We start from the raw sequence: 14,201 nt of genomic DNA, 5'->3' as shown, positions 1-14,201 counted from the left end.
GATTTCTTTTTGACCAGCTATTTTACACACAGGTTGCAGCTAAAACAGAAACCTGAAATTAACCATGTTGAGCACATTTGAAGGACTAAAATAACCCGTCATATTGACACTTGACCAAAGGCTATAGCAATCAACAATTAAAACAGATGCACTGCTTTAGAAGAACTTTCTCATTTAACCTCATTAAAAATACAAGTGGATGCTGTCAGTTTTTGCAGCTCCTGCTCCACCACACCATAGAGCCATGGATCTACCTTGCTGTCATTCAAAAACTTAAATTTGGAATGCAATGGTTTTAACTGATTTGAATTTCATCAACTGAAAGCTACATACTCTAGTAGCATCAATTGAAGCCAAACAAAATGTATGGCCAATAGTTAAAAGTAGCGATTCTCTGCCTGATAAGCTAACCAATTGAGGGCTGACATGGACAGAGTACAACATCTCTCAGCATAGAGTGAGAGTATATGTACCGTAAGAGCCAATTCAGTATATTTATCAAAATCTTTGTACATACTGGGAGACCATCCTTTCTGGTTTACAAATCAGTTAATGACTTAATGTACGGGAAACAAAAAAACATTAAAAGTAGAAATAGGCTTCTGACACAACAGTAAGAGGTGCTCATAAAAATATTTCAAAAATTAATCAAGTTACAACATACAAATCTAAATTTTGAGGTTCATAGTCACCAATATCTGCCCTATCTACACAAACAATACGTTTGTCTGAGTTGGGGGCTTGGAGTTAAAAACTAAATATTATAGTAACTGGTGTGTACACTCTTTGATTCACAATCAAACTCAAAAGAGAACACAATCCTTTACCAAAAAGCACAACCGAATAAAAAAGTAATAGGTCCTAGTCCCAAGTAACCAAACAACTAACTTGGAGAAGAAGGTGAAATTTCTAAACAATTTCCATTATTAGAAGTACCCAATTGAAATCATCACCAAATACCAAATCCAGCAAGAATTTGCCAAAAATAGCACGAAACACCACGATGAAATGGGCATTCAAAACATGCCTAATTTTCTGTTCATACCAATCCATCGTACCAAGGTGAACTGCAAATTCATGATACTTATTCAACTGCTTCAGTATAAAGCTCAGATGACTGTTAACTCCACAAATGATAATATGATCAGTCTTAACTTACCCTAAATTGTTCTTCTTTCAAAAAATACATCAAATTAACTTACCCTAAATTGTTCTGTCATCGTTGCCAATAAGCGGTATTAAAATAATATGCCTCCATATATAGCAAGCAAAAAACCAAGTATGCGTTCAACACGTGTTCTTTGCTGCAGTGCGACATGAGAATAGTTTTGGAATTGTGAATTGCATCATTATCACACCATTTATTTAGCAATACAAAAGTAATTTCTTCATGAAGCACCAACTTTAGTTACTATGAGACAGTGGCATACTCTTGTGAGTAGCTGATGAACAAAGGCATGCCCAGGCTTCTCAATAGCACTCCTCGAGAGAATGTTTCCTACCCCTGAAATATCCAACACATAATACATCTAAATAAGAAGGTGAAAATTAAAACTAAAATTTGATTGAAGGAAGAACCAGATAACAATTCATTATAACAAACAAATCACTCAACAAATTCTTGAATTGGCAGTAAGAATGGGTGAAAGAAGCATATACAATTTTTGAATCATTAATAGAAGTACTTACTAAGCCAAAACGTATGAAAATCTAGAGGGAATAAAACAAGAATTCAAGATAATTAACCTCAAAAATAAAAAATACTTGAAAGTTTCACCAATATGAAGAGTGCCAAACTGAAAATGAAAATATAGTCCTCCAGAGATGGGGATACTATACACAGCAGAAAAACATATATAAAAACATTTTCCAAATATCCAATAGTAATTTTTAAAGAAGAGGACGTGGAGACCACATGGCTGCTAGTACAACAGCATGGACTGCAACATGAAGCAAGAAGTTATTGGGTGTCATATAGATGAGTGTTCCTTCCTTTCTTGCTCACTTACTCTCTTCTGTCTTTCTTTTTATTTTTTCCCCTCTAGGTTAAGAAAGAAAATTTGATTTATGTATCAAAGGACTACATTTACAAGAATATCTGTCCTTAGTACTTTTTTGAAACATGTATCACCAACAGTGTTTTATCTACTTCCCTCTACTTAATTTTAAAAAGTAAAAAAATAGCCGTAGTCCTCGATCTAATGTGGGTCTTCAGTGCTCTTTTGAGATATATATAGATCACTGAAAGTATATTACCCCACATCCCTCAACCTAATTTTTCCAAAAAAAAAGGGGGGGAGGGGTTATATTTACAGACTGTTATAGGCTGTAGCTTAGCATGCAAAATATACAATACTTTAAAAACATAAACCAATTAGATTACAATTCCAATTCCAAGTAGCAAACTGGCCAAATGCTGTAGCATTGTATGTGTGGGAATCTGTACCCAGTAGGACCTGATGGAAGGAGTAAAAGTTTGAAAACAAGGGCTATCATAGAAAGTAAAAAATCACAAACAATGCATTATAAAATATTTTAATGAATTGGATTTTGGGAAAGGTATCTCTCGAGGCCTGCAATGACCTTCTTGGGCAAGGTCAACATGGCAAACACCTTTATAATCTTGGTTAGCCTGCAACTTTGATGGTAAATTCAATGCAATAATAAGAAATGAGCAGAGATTGTAAGATCTTTCAGTGGGGAAGGCTGATAAAAAAATCAAACAGTAAGTCATAAATGAAGAAATGTGCAGAGAATTATAAGCTCTTTTAGTGAGAAAGATTGGTAACAAATCAAATCAGGAAGACCGAACAACACCTTTAAATTACCAAAATCTTTGACATCGTTGAAGTACTAGATGTTTTGATCTATGCAGAAATACCTCAAGATATCCACATTAAATTTCTCTCAATTGTTGATTAAGAAAGACAAGTAGTCTTATCTCTTGAGCATAGAGTTCCAGTATTGAAACAAGAAAGACAAAGGATCAGTTAAACCTTAAATTCCTCGGCCAGTATTGAAACAAGAAACAGAGTGCTATTCCCAATGCCCAAAGCTCCAACTTCTTCAATTTTTAGATACAACTCCATTACCTGGCATCACCAATGCATCCCCCAATTTCACGGGAAAAGATCGACCACCATTACCACAGCTAAATCCTACATTTCCAAATTCAATGCAAACTACATTGATCTGACTCCTCTCCTCCATCCAAATGGAAATTGTACTTGTAGTTGGGCTATATCTGCAAACAAGGAATAGAGCTGTATCTATGTAAACCCAAAATCATGTCAACATGAGAATGGTTGAGCTTAAACAGGAAGTCAATCATGGACAAGGCATTTGAATAAAAAGAAAAGAATATGGCCACACCCATTAAAACAGAATGTTTAAACATCTAATCACATTTCAATAGTATATGAACCAAAGAGTCCGACTAATCAAGAATATTAAAAATTTTGTCCATTGCTATCAATAAAATTGTAATAGAAAGTGAGGAACATAACCAAGTCACTGGAAATTTGCAGAAAAGTATTATAAAAGCACACCTTTTTTATTTTGTTTCTTGATCAAGAAGATCAATATAAAACAAATGGTACAAACTTAGATACAACAAAGCAGTGATTAGATACAATGAAGCATCATACATACAAAAGTCCAAATTCCAATCAGGGATAAAATCCATTACCGGACTACGACATAGAATAATCAATTTCAAAGTAAACCAAAAACCCCTAAAAAGAAACTATCCCGTGACATATTAATTAGATACCAGTAAATTTGGTTGCAGCAAAGCAAAGCACAAGAGGAAGAAACACAAGTTTCTAGGGTCAGTGGCATACTCACGTGCAAGGTCGGGTGTCCAAGGACTGCTCCAACCAGACCCTACCGAGAGAAACGCGAAGTGGGTCGAATACGAAATGAGTTTCTTTTCTCAATTCTTAAAAACCCAGAAAGGATTCCTTCTTCTATGATAAGGAGAGCATGAGAAACTAACAATCAGAAGAACCCGGAACCAGATTCATCACCCTCGATGAAGAATTGAAGAGCCAGAGAAAGAGAAGCAATAGGCAATGATATCAAAGTTGATTCCGTAGAGGCGAGGCGTTTTTTTTTTTTTCAAGAGATCCACCGTTCATGTATTCGAGCAACTGTTGGATTACGCCGGCATGATTCTATGGCACTTGACAACTTTAGGGTTTCCAACGTACGATACTAAGGCTCACGTTCTCGTGGCAGACCTGGTGGTGGCCATAGTCTTAATGGCTGCCATAGATGATTTTGAGGGCCTATAGAGACGGCATGCAGGGCTGTGATGGGTATTGGAGTTGGTTCCAACGCTGCTCCTTCCAAAGCACTTGTCTCGGTAGAGTTTGTGGAAACTCGGCCGATTCCGAAGGGCCATTAAGAGACCGAGGAGGAATTGGTCCACCTTGCTCAATAATCTTCGTTATTGGTGCTCCCTCAATAAGCTGATGGGTCCATGCGGGGAGAGGGGAGCGGGGAGCGGGGAGGGGGGAGGGCTTCACGGGCGGTTAGCCTTTTTAGGATTGTATAGGTATTTTAGTAAATGACCGATATAGGGTTTCACCATATATTTGTAATGATAGTTATTTCTCTAAATGCAATCTGAGAGAGGTGTGAGCACTAGTAACTCTATTCTCCATTGATATGAAACAGATCTCATTTCATTGTGGACGTAGAAAATTGATGCAGGCTCAATTCGGCAAGGCCACATCAACATTGTTGGTTTCTAAAAGTGTGAACACAACCGGCCATTTTCCTATTTCTTTTGGAAAAAGAGCACGTTTAGGAGATATTGCTACTTCCCTATTTTGTAAAAAATGAATTTGAAGAGGATATTTCCTATTTAATAGCAAAGGAGATTGAGGAAAATCACAGAAGCTGATATTTTAAGTTCTTTCCCTATTGAATTGGCTTTAATTTGGAATATCTTTAAGCCAAGGAATCAGCAACTATAGGAGACGATTTGAGTTTTATTAATTTTAGTATTTCTAAATTGTCAAGATGTCTAGATTAATTAGGTTTTACTTTAATATTTAATTTTCTTTTAATGTAATTTGTAATTATTCTTAGCCGTAGGATTTAGTAGTCTTAGAGATTAAAATTTGGTTTTTGGTTTTTTTATAAATGTAAGAGCTATGCTCATTGAGATGGTGGAATTGATTAAGGAATATTACATTGAGTATTTTGGAATCTTGAAGTGTTCTACCCTGTAACCCTGAAAAAGTTATGTTACGTTCCGTGGACGTAGGTTTCTAAACCGAACCACGTTAACTCTGTTGTGTCGTTCTCTTCTTCTCTAACAATGCCAAATGCAGTATCACTCATTTTATTGTGGATGCATGATAGATTGATAGTGCTAAGCACCTGAACTTCCGAAGATTTTCCTAAAGATCTCTGTCTCTCTCTTTTGATTAAGATATTTGACCTATGTACTACTTGAACCCTAGACCTAATTGTTCATAAAAACTAACCTTTAATAACTTTAGTGCATGATAGACCAATAAATTTTTTTGGCGTACTTACTCCACTCTCTTCTAAAATGATGTAAAGTGATTGTATAAGATAATATTACCCTCGACCTAATTGTTCATAAAAACTAACCTTTTAATAATTTTTTCTAGAGATGCAAACAGAATTTTGATTCAATCTTCTTGCCTTCATGCTCCAACAAAAAAAAAAAAAAGGGGTTGATTGGGATTAACATTTGCTATTCAAAGCTCTTATTCTATATGGTTGTAGGTAAGTACTCTTTTTGATTGGTAGACCTATCTTCTTTTCTATTAAAAACCTAACCGGCCTGATGAGGAATAAATCCGCGTTCCATAAGAGCGGGTCATGGATCAAGTAACGGGCGTGGATCAAATAACGGGTTCGGAACAACACCATCATCGGGAACCGACACGGTCCCAAAACCGCCGCCCATATAACGCCACTACTGGCGTGGAGGGAATAAACCGCTGCCCATGTTACGCCACAGCCGGCTTGTGGGATAGAATGGATCATCAATGATCCCACATTACAATCAGTCATGTTCTCACTCCACACCGAGATTTTCTATGGCCACTCCAGGCGCAATCGCCACTTACCGTCACCTTAAATAGGGGAGGTAACACACGTCCAAATCATCTGAATTCTAATGGATTCTGACTATTGCTCAGGGATCTAACTTAAGCATCAGAGTGAGATCATCGGCCTGGCCCGATACTCTCTGCTAATCCTTGTCTTGCAGGAAGAATTCGCTCCGAGAAGATTTTTGACGCAACAGTTTGGCGCCGTCTGTGGGAACGATACAATCCTCAAAGCCTTAGATTCTCTATCCGACTGAACCTAAGATCATGGCAGGAGAGCCCAATGTCGTTCCATCTAATGCTCAAGCCTCATCAGCTGTGGAAAACCCGGTGACTCGTCAGACGACGAAGAACACGCGTGGCGGTGGGAATGCAGGGAAGAAGACCCAAACGCGACGGACAACAGCTACATCCATCGACCTCTAGCTACTCACGGTGGGGGAAGCAGCGAGAACCCAACCCTCTATCACACTAGAGGTTGATCAAACAGTGGCGGCGCAAAATCAAGGCCAATCCAGTCGCGGCATTCAGGCTTTGCCACCTTCGCCGATGCTCCCCCAGGGATTGGTCCCCGAGATAGATCCCGAAGCACCGGCCAACGTTGAACAAATCTAGGACCTACAACTACAAGTTCTCAACCAGAGTGGGATTTTGAGGGAGATAGCTCGTGAGATGCAGGCATTAAGGACAGCCACTACAGTAGCTACCGCGGCTGCAGGTCTGCCACCAGCACCGATACCACCTCCGACACCGTTGCCAACTCTGGTTCTCCCAAGGACTGCCCCAGAGAACCCGAGGACGGCCAAGGACGATGTACGAGGGTCAAGAAGTAGAGTCGGGTCATCGCATCCCTCCAGGCAAGAGCCGCCTCCCCTAGGAGTGGTGCATACGGGGAACTTGCCCACTAGGAGTAGACCTTCGCGTGCGGACAAGCAGTCCGTATCCACCGGCCGAAGAAGTCATAGCCGATCCAAAAAGACCCATTCCAGGGTCTCTGACATGCGCACCTACCGGGTAGACCCGCCGAGGCCATCCCGTCAGGATCTCAGAGACGAGTTGAATGCCCGACGTGCCTGGGCCGATGTCAACAACAACCAGGTTATTGAAAGCGAGCTTGACCGTAAGCTCAGAGAGATGAACACAAAGATCGCGGCCCTGGAAAGGGGAATGGCACCAGAAGAAAGCTTCAGGCCAAGACAACATCCCTTTACAAGGGAACTTATGAGGGCAGAACTTCCAAGAGGTTTTAAACCCCCGGCGTTCGAGGCCTATGATGGGAAGGGCGATCCCAATGACCACATCAGTTACTTCAAAGCCATGATGACGGTCTATAGTGGGTCCGATGTAGTATCCTGCCGATCTTTCCCCACCTCTCTCAAGGGGCCCGCGGCATTGTGGTTCACCAAGTTAAAGCCTAATTTGATCAGAGGGTTCACGGAGTTGGCCAAAGCCTTCGTTAGCCGCTTCCAAAGTAGCGTGAAGCAGAAGAAAACTACAGCCAATTTGTTGGCTGTCAAGCTGCGCGCTGACGAGTCCATCAGAGATTACATTACCCGCTTTAACGCGGAGAGCCTGGAGATCAAGGACCTAGACGATGCAATGGCTTTCAACGCCTTGCACAACGGAGTCACCAACCACGATCTAGTAAAGTCGCTTGCGCTAGATCTGGTGATGACTATGCCACAGCTATTGGATCGTTGTTACCAATACGCCAACATGTTCAATATCATGAAGGCGAGAAAAGCAATGGATGGAAAAGCTCCTAAGAAGAAATGGACGAGTGAAAAGGAAGACAAGAAGAAGGACGCCAAGAGAGCAAGGTCAGAAAGGGATTCAAGTCTCGAGTATACCCCGCTCAATACCACCAGGACTAAAATCCTTATGGAGGTATCGGATCGAGGACTGTTGCAACGACCCCGACCAATGTTCTCAAAATCGGAGGATCAGAACCCAAATAAGTTTTACGAGTTCCACCAAGAGATAGGCCATAACACGAAAAGCTGCAGACAGTTGAAGAGGGAAATAGAAGACGTGATCCAGAAAGGCCACCTGAGGCGTTACGTTAAGAAGGAGGCAGGGGATAACCCCTGAGGCTGAGAAACCCCAAGGAATGACTGGCAAAGAGATGATAGAGCCCGAAGAGGGGGAGATCGGGATCGCCAAGGCGATCAGAGAGACAATCATCGGGAAGTCAGGAGAAATCAGGATGAGACCAACATGTCCACGGCCCCGACAATCCTCACCATTTTGGGAGGACCAGGCCAAGAGTTGACTCGCAGAGCTAAGGCAAAAGTGAGATTTATAGCAGTAGTGGAAGTCTACGAGAAGAAAGCACGCACGGAGCCAGAAATCACCTTCTCGGATAAAGACATGGAGGGGCTGAGCTAGCCACACGACGATGTTGTCGTGGTTCAGGAAGTTATAGCCAATCGACCCATCCACAGGGTCTTAGTGGATACAGGAGCATCTGTGGATATGCTATCCTACGATGCATACTTGCAATTCGGGTTCGAGCCCGGTATGCTGAAGCCCTAGGCCTCACCATTGTACGGATTCTCAAGGGCGCCAGTCCCAATTGAAGGATCTATAGAGCTCCTGATGACAGTAGGAACTGCCCAATGCCAAAAGATCATAAAAGTCAACTTCATGGTTGTTCAAGTGGCCACAGCCTACAACGCCATATTGGGCCGACCTAGTCTGAAAGAGTTGGGAGCGGCAGTTTCTACCAGGCACCTGAAGGTCAAGTTTCCCACCCCTAATGGCATAGGGGAGTGCCAGACAGAACAGAAAAAAGCTAGGGAGTGCCATGCAGCATTCCTGAAGGGCATCAAGGGTAACTGTAGGGGAACAACCTATCAGGTCATGGACAACCGCGAAGGAGATAGACGATATCAGCGGGGCGAACCAGTCGAGGAGCTCGTAGAAGTCCCGTGGATGAACAGAACCCAAACAGAACGGTTAAGATCAGGTCCTCGTTAAATCAGGAAGAAGCGAAGGAGCTCACACTATTCCTATAAAAGAACAAGGACGTGTTTGCCTGGTCGGCAGCGGATATGCCGGGCATACCCCGTCACATCACGGAGCACGCCTTGCACGTAGACCCCAACAGGAAGCCAGTACAACAAAAAAGAAGGACGTTCGCACCAGAGAAGGAGGTCGCAATGAAGGAAGAAATAGATAAGTTAAAAGTGTCCGACTTTATCAGAGAGGAACAGTTCCCGACCTGGCTCGCTAATGTAGTGATGGTCCCCAAGCCGAATGGGAAATGGAGGATGTGTGTGGAGTATACAAACCTCAACAAGGCGTGCCTGAAGGACAAGTACCCGTTGCCCAGGATCGACCTCCTAATAGATGCGACAGCAGGGCATGAGCGACTCAATTTCATGGACACATATTCTGGATATAACCAGATTCTCAAGAAGGAAGGAGATGAACTGTACACCGCGTTTCGGTCTGACCAGGAAAACTTTTGCTACCTGGTAATGCCCTTCGGTTTGAAGAACGCCAGCGCGAGTTACCAAAGAATGGTGAACAAAATCTTTAAGGCTCAGATAGGCAGAAATATGGAGGTTTACGTGGATGATATGCTAGTCAAAAGCATTCGGGCGTAAGATCACCTAGCTGATCTGGATGAAGCCTTCCAAATATTGCGGGCTCACCAAATGAAGCTGAACCCTACCAAGTGCGCCTTCGGAGTTAGCTTAGGCAAATTCCTGGGTTATATGGTATCCCAGAGAGGCATTGAGGCCAACCCTGCAAAAACCAAAGCCATATAGGAGATGAGCCCGCCCAGGACTGTTCGTGAAGTACAGAGATTGAATGGGAGAATAGCAGCACTTGCACACTTTGTTTCTTGTTCGGGAGACAAATGCTTGCCGTTCTTCAAAACACTGAAGAATTTGACAGGCGCAAAGAGTTTTCAATGGACGAAGGAATGCCAGAGAGCCTTTGAAGACCTTAAAGCATACCTCACCAATCTGCCATTATTAACCAGACCAATTCCTGAAAAGGAATTGCTCATGTACTTGGCAACATCATCGACGGTTGTGAGCGCCACCTTAATAAGAGAAGGGGACGAGGTCCAAAGACCGGTGTACTACGTCAGTCATGTCCTACTGGACACAGAAACTCGATATCCCCAGATCAAGAAGCTCGCGTTTGCACTGGTGAAAGCGGCCCGGAAGCTTAGACCATACTTCCAAGCCTACCCGATAGTGGTCATGACTGACCAGCCTTTGAAGAAGGTACTCCACAAGCCTGACGTATCCGGGAGACTAACAGCCTAGGCCATCGAGCTAAGCGAGTACCAGATCGAGAACAGGCCCCGAACGGCCATAAAAGGCCAGGCTCTGGCATATTTCTTAGCTGAGTGTACACAGGGCAAGAACGAGATCGTGCCGCCAGAAAAGACTAGCCATGACCCATCGTGGATGGTTCAAGTAACGCGAAAGTCAAGGGAGCGGGTTTCATTCTAACAAGCCCAGAAGGCTTCAAAATATAGTTCACGCTACGCCTGTACTTTCCTGCCTCCAACAATGAGGCTGAGTATGAAGCACTAATTGGGGGGTTGCGAACCGCAAAGGCTATACAGGTCCAAATCTAGCCGTACGAGCTGACTCCCAGCTGGCGGTGAATCAAGTCAACGACGATTATGGCACCAAAGACGATCGAATGGCAACATATCTGAAAGAAGTGAAGCAACTATTGGGCTCGTTCGAGAGCTTCGAGACAATAAGGGTTCCGCAGTGCGAGAACGAAAAAGCGGATGCACTTTCGCGCTTATCTAAAGAAGAGCTAGCGCAGCTGGACAGTTCAGTATACGTTGAGCAACTTTACGGACCCGCTCATCTAGCTCAAGAGGTTGTGCAGGTCGAGGTCGAGCCCAGCTGGATGGACCCAATCGTCGCTTATCTAAAAGATGATGTCCTACCCCAAGACAAAACAGAAGCACATAAGGTTCGAGGTCGTGCCATCCGGTATACTTTGATAGAAGGAGAGCATTACAAAAGGTCAATTACAGGCCCGTTGCTGAAATGCTTAACTCCCACGAACGCTCTGAACGCCTTGACAGAGGTTCACGAAGGCATATGTGGGAGCCACATGGGGGGCCGCCATCTGGCCTATAAAATACTAAGGGTTGGACTGTATTGGCCCAACATGCAGAAGGACGCCATCCAATACGTGAGAAGGTGCGAGCAATGTTAAAAGTTCGCAGACATACCGCGGCAGCCCGCTACGGAGTTGGCTTCTATACTGAGTCCTATCCCCTTTGCCATGTGGGGAATGGACATACTGGGCAACTTCACTCCAACCTCGGGGAATAGAAAATATCTCGTGGTCGCTGTGGACTACTTCACCAAATGGGTAGAAGCCGAGCCTTTAGCCAAAATCACGCGGCAACAAATGGAGAAATTCTTCAGAGACAAGATTATGTATAGGTTTGGCCTGCCAAAGATCCTGGTGCAGGATAATGGGAAACAATTTGACAACCAGCAGTTCGATGCATTTTGTGCCCAATACGGCATTGAACATCATACGACCTCCGTAGCATATCCACAAGCAAATGGTCAAGCAAAAATCACAAATCGCACCTTGCTCGCAGGAGTAAAAAGAAGGCTAACAAAAGTAAAGGGAAAATGGGTCGATGAACTACCAAGTGTGCTATGGTCATACCGAACTACAGTTTAAACGCCCACGGGGGAAAGCCTGTTCAGGCTTGCCTATGGAACCAAAGCACTGGCTCCAGTAGAAGTCATCGCAGGGTCACTCAGAAGTTTAAACTTCAATGAAAGAACATACCAGGACGGGCTGAGGGCAAATCTGGATTTCCTAGATGAAGTCAGGGAGGACGCACTGATGAGAAACATGGCGTACAAACAAAGAACTGCTCGTTATTATAATTCTAAAGTCAAGGAAAGGACATTCAGGGCTGGAGACTTAGTGGTACGAAAAGTTAGCGCCTCCCAACCACAGCACCAAGGTAAGCTGGACGCAAACTGGGAAGGACCATATGTGATCTCCAAGCAGATCAGGCTAGGGACCTATCGCTTGAAGACCCCGGGGGGCAACAAGATACCACAACCATAGAATTCAGAGAATCTAAATTTTTTTTATCAGTAAGTGATCGATGTAAAGTTATCTTTGATCAATGCAATATTACTTCGTGATCCAAATACTATGCAAGTATTCATGAGAGTCTGACTCGTTGAGTTAGCAAGAAAGTCTGACTCCCGTAGTTAGCACGAAAGCCTAGCTCGCCAGGGCTAGCACCAAAGTCTGACTCCCGTAGTCAACACGAAAGCCTAGCTCGCTAGGGCTACCACCAAAGTCTAACTCTCATAGTTAGCACGAAAGCCTAGCTCGCCAGGGTTAGCACCAAAGTCTGACTCCCGCAGTCAGTACGGAAGCCTAGCTCGCTAGGGTTAGCACCAAAGTCTGACTCCCGTGGTCAGCATGAAAGCCTAACTCGCGGAAGTGAAAGAGAAGGACTGGCCTCCATGGTTGGCACAAAAGCCTGACTCGTAGAGTTAGAAGAAAGACATGATCTCCTCGGTCAAGAATAGAGCTTAAACATCCCAGACGTTAAGCCAATAAAGGAATACGAGACAAGCGCAAGTAAAAAAATAAAAGAATCTTTTATTAACCTTTTTGGAAGATAGAAGTATAGACGAAGATCGCTATATACAAGAAAGTTACAGAGATCGTTCTCAGTACAAACACAACAACCTGTAAGGAGAAAACGTGGAAAACTAAGAGTTCCACAGCCTTGCAAGCCCGAGGATGAAGCGTCAGCACCAGGGGTCATCAGGGGTGAGACAGGAGTAGCGTTGATAACAGCAATGTCAAACGGGCTGATACAGAGCCCATCAAAAGTTGCGGCCCTTGAGTGACCCAAAAACTGGAGAAGACCACCATGATAAATGGGATTCACCATATAAATGCTCTGGGCCCCAAGAAGCTTAGTCATCCCCTCCACCTCCTCGGCCAGGAAGAAGAGTTGGAGAGACATGAAAGTGACGAGGCTTAGGGTCCTTCAGCAGCTTTGATAGCTCCACATCCCAACCTTCCAAGCACATTAGCAGTGGAAAGCAGCGACGCCGGTCTCCTCCAGATTTTCTACCCCTTCGTAGTTACCTTGCCACCCAAAAGAGATTGGTATGAAGGGAAACACAAAGGGGATACTCCACGGCCAATCACCCGAAGGATAGGTCATGTCGATCGAGGATTGAAGCATTGAAGCTCATTGTCGATGGAAGATTGAAGCCGAAAATAGCCTCAGACTAAGTCTTTGAAATTTGAAGCCTCTGCATCTAAAGAAGCGGTGGACCCATGCACAACAACAAGAGAGAATGAAGGATAGTAAACCTGCAGAGGGAGCCAGGATCCTGTGAATGATACAAGAGTTAGGATATGCCACCCCTATTTAAAGGAGGGGGGGGACGACGGTTCGATGGCTCAAACAACTCAAGGAATGAATAAAGCTTTAGACCACGTGGGCTAATCCTACTGGCTCACACTTCTCGTGAACTTTGGAAAGGATACAAATACAGAAGGATGACGGTTCGAAATCCAGAACCACGTAAGTGATAAATCACGTCAGGGGCCACGTGGCTAGATCCCACCAGCCGCACGCCACTCCAAGAAGACGAGCGGTGTAAATAAAGGGGCGACGATTCAGTTCCTATATTTACAAGGGCACGTGTCCAACCCTAAGTGGTTTAGGGTTTCTTCGAGAAACTCAAAAAGCATCATTATCGAAAAAGCAGTTCCAGGATTAGTTCCCATAAATGACAGGGAAAGTCAAAAGGTCAATCCAAAGGAAGAGGCAATAAAGGCTCGTTGGAAAATCCGTTGAAAATATTTGGAAAAGACACGACGTCATAATGACACTGGCGTCTTGAAAAAGGGAAACGTCAAAAGAAAGTCAAAGCGGCACAACCTGAAGAGTAATCTAGCTCGCAGATAAGGAATGCTAGTCAAAAGAAAGGGCGTGGACTGATACATGAGAAAAATTTTCCATTCTTAACAAGGCAGGTCTTTACATATCAAAAAAAAAAAAGGAAGAGAAAGAAGAAGGGAGAATGAAGCAACATCAAAACAATCAAC

The 14,201-nt window shown here is 43.6% G+C and overlaps 1 protein-coding gene across 1 annotated transcript; it reads left to right on the top strand.

The window, feature by feature from the left end:
• Nucleotides 1–7,094: 7,094 nt before the first annotated feature.
• On the top strand, nucleotides 7,095–8,186 carry LOC122665515. Its single transcript, XM_043861668.1, has one exon. It carries the CDS (start codon nucleotides 7,095–7,097, stop codon nucleotides 8,184–8,186), a length of 1,092 nt encoding a protein of 363 aa, XP_043717603.1.
• Nucleotides 8,187–14,201: the final 6,015 nt, after the last annotated feature.

Source organism: Telopea speciosissima, chromosome 6 (genome assembly GCF_018873765.1).
Source record: "Telopea speciosissima isolate NSW1024214 ecotype Mountain lineage chromosome 6, Tspe_v1, whole genome shotgun sequence".
NCBI lineage: Eukaryota > Viridiplantae > Streptophyta > Magnoliopsida > Proteales > Proteaceae > Telopea > Telopea speciosissima.
This window is presented reverse-complemented; position numbering and strand designations above follow the sequence as displayed.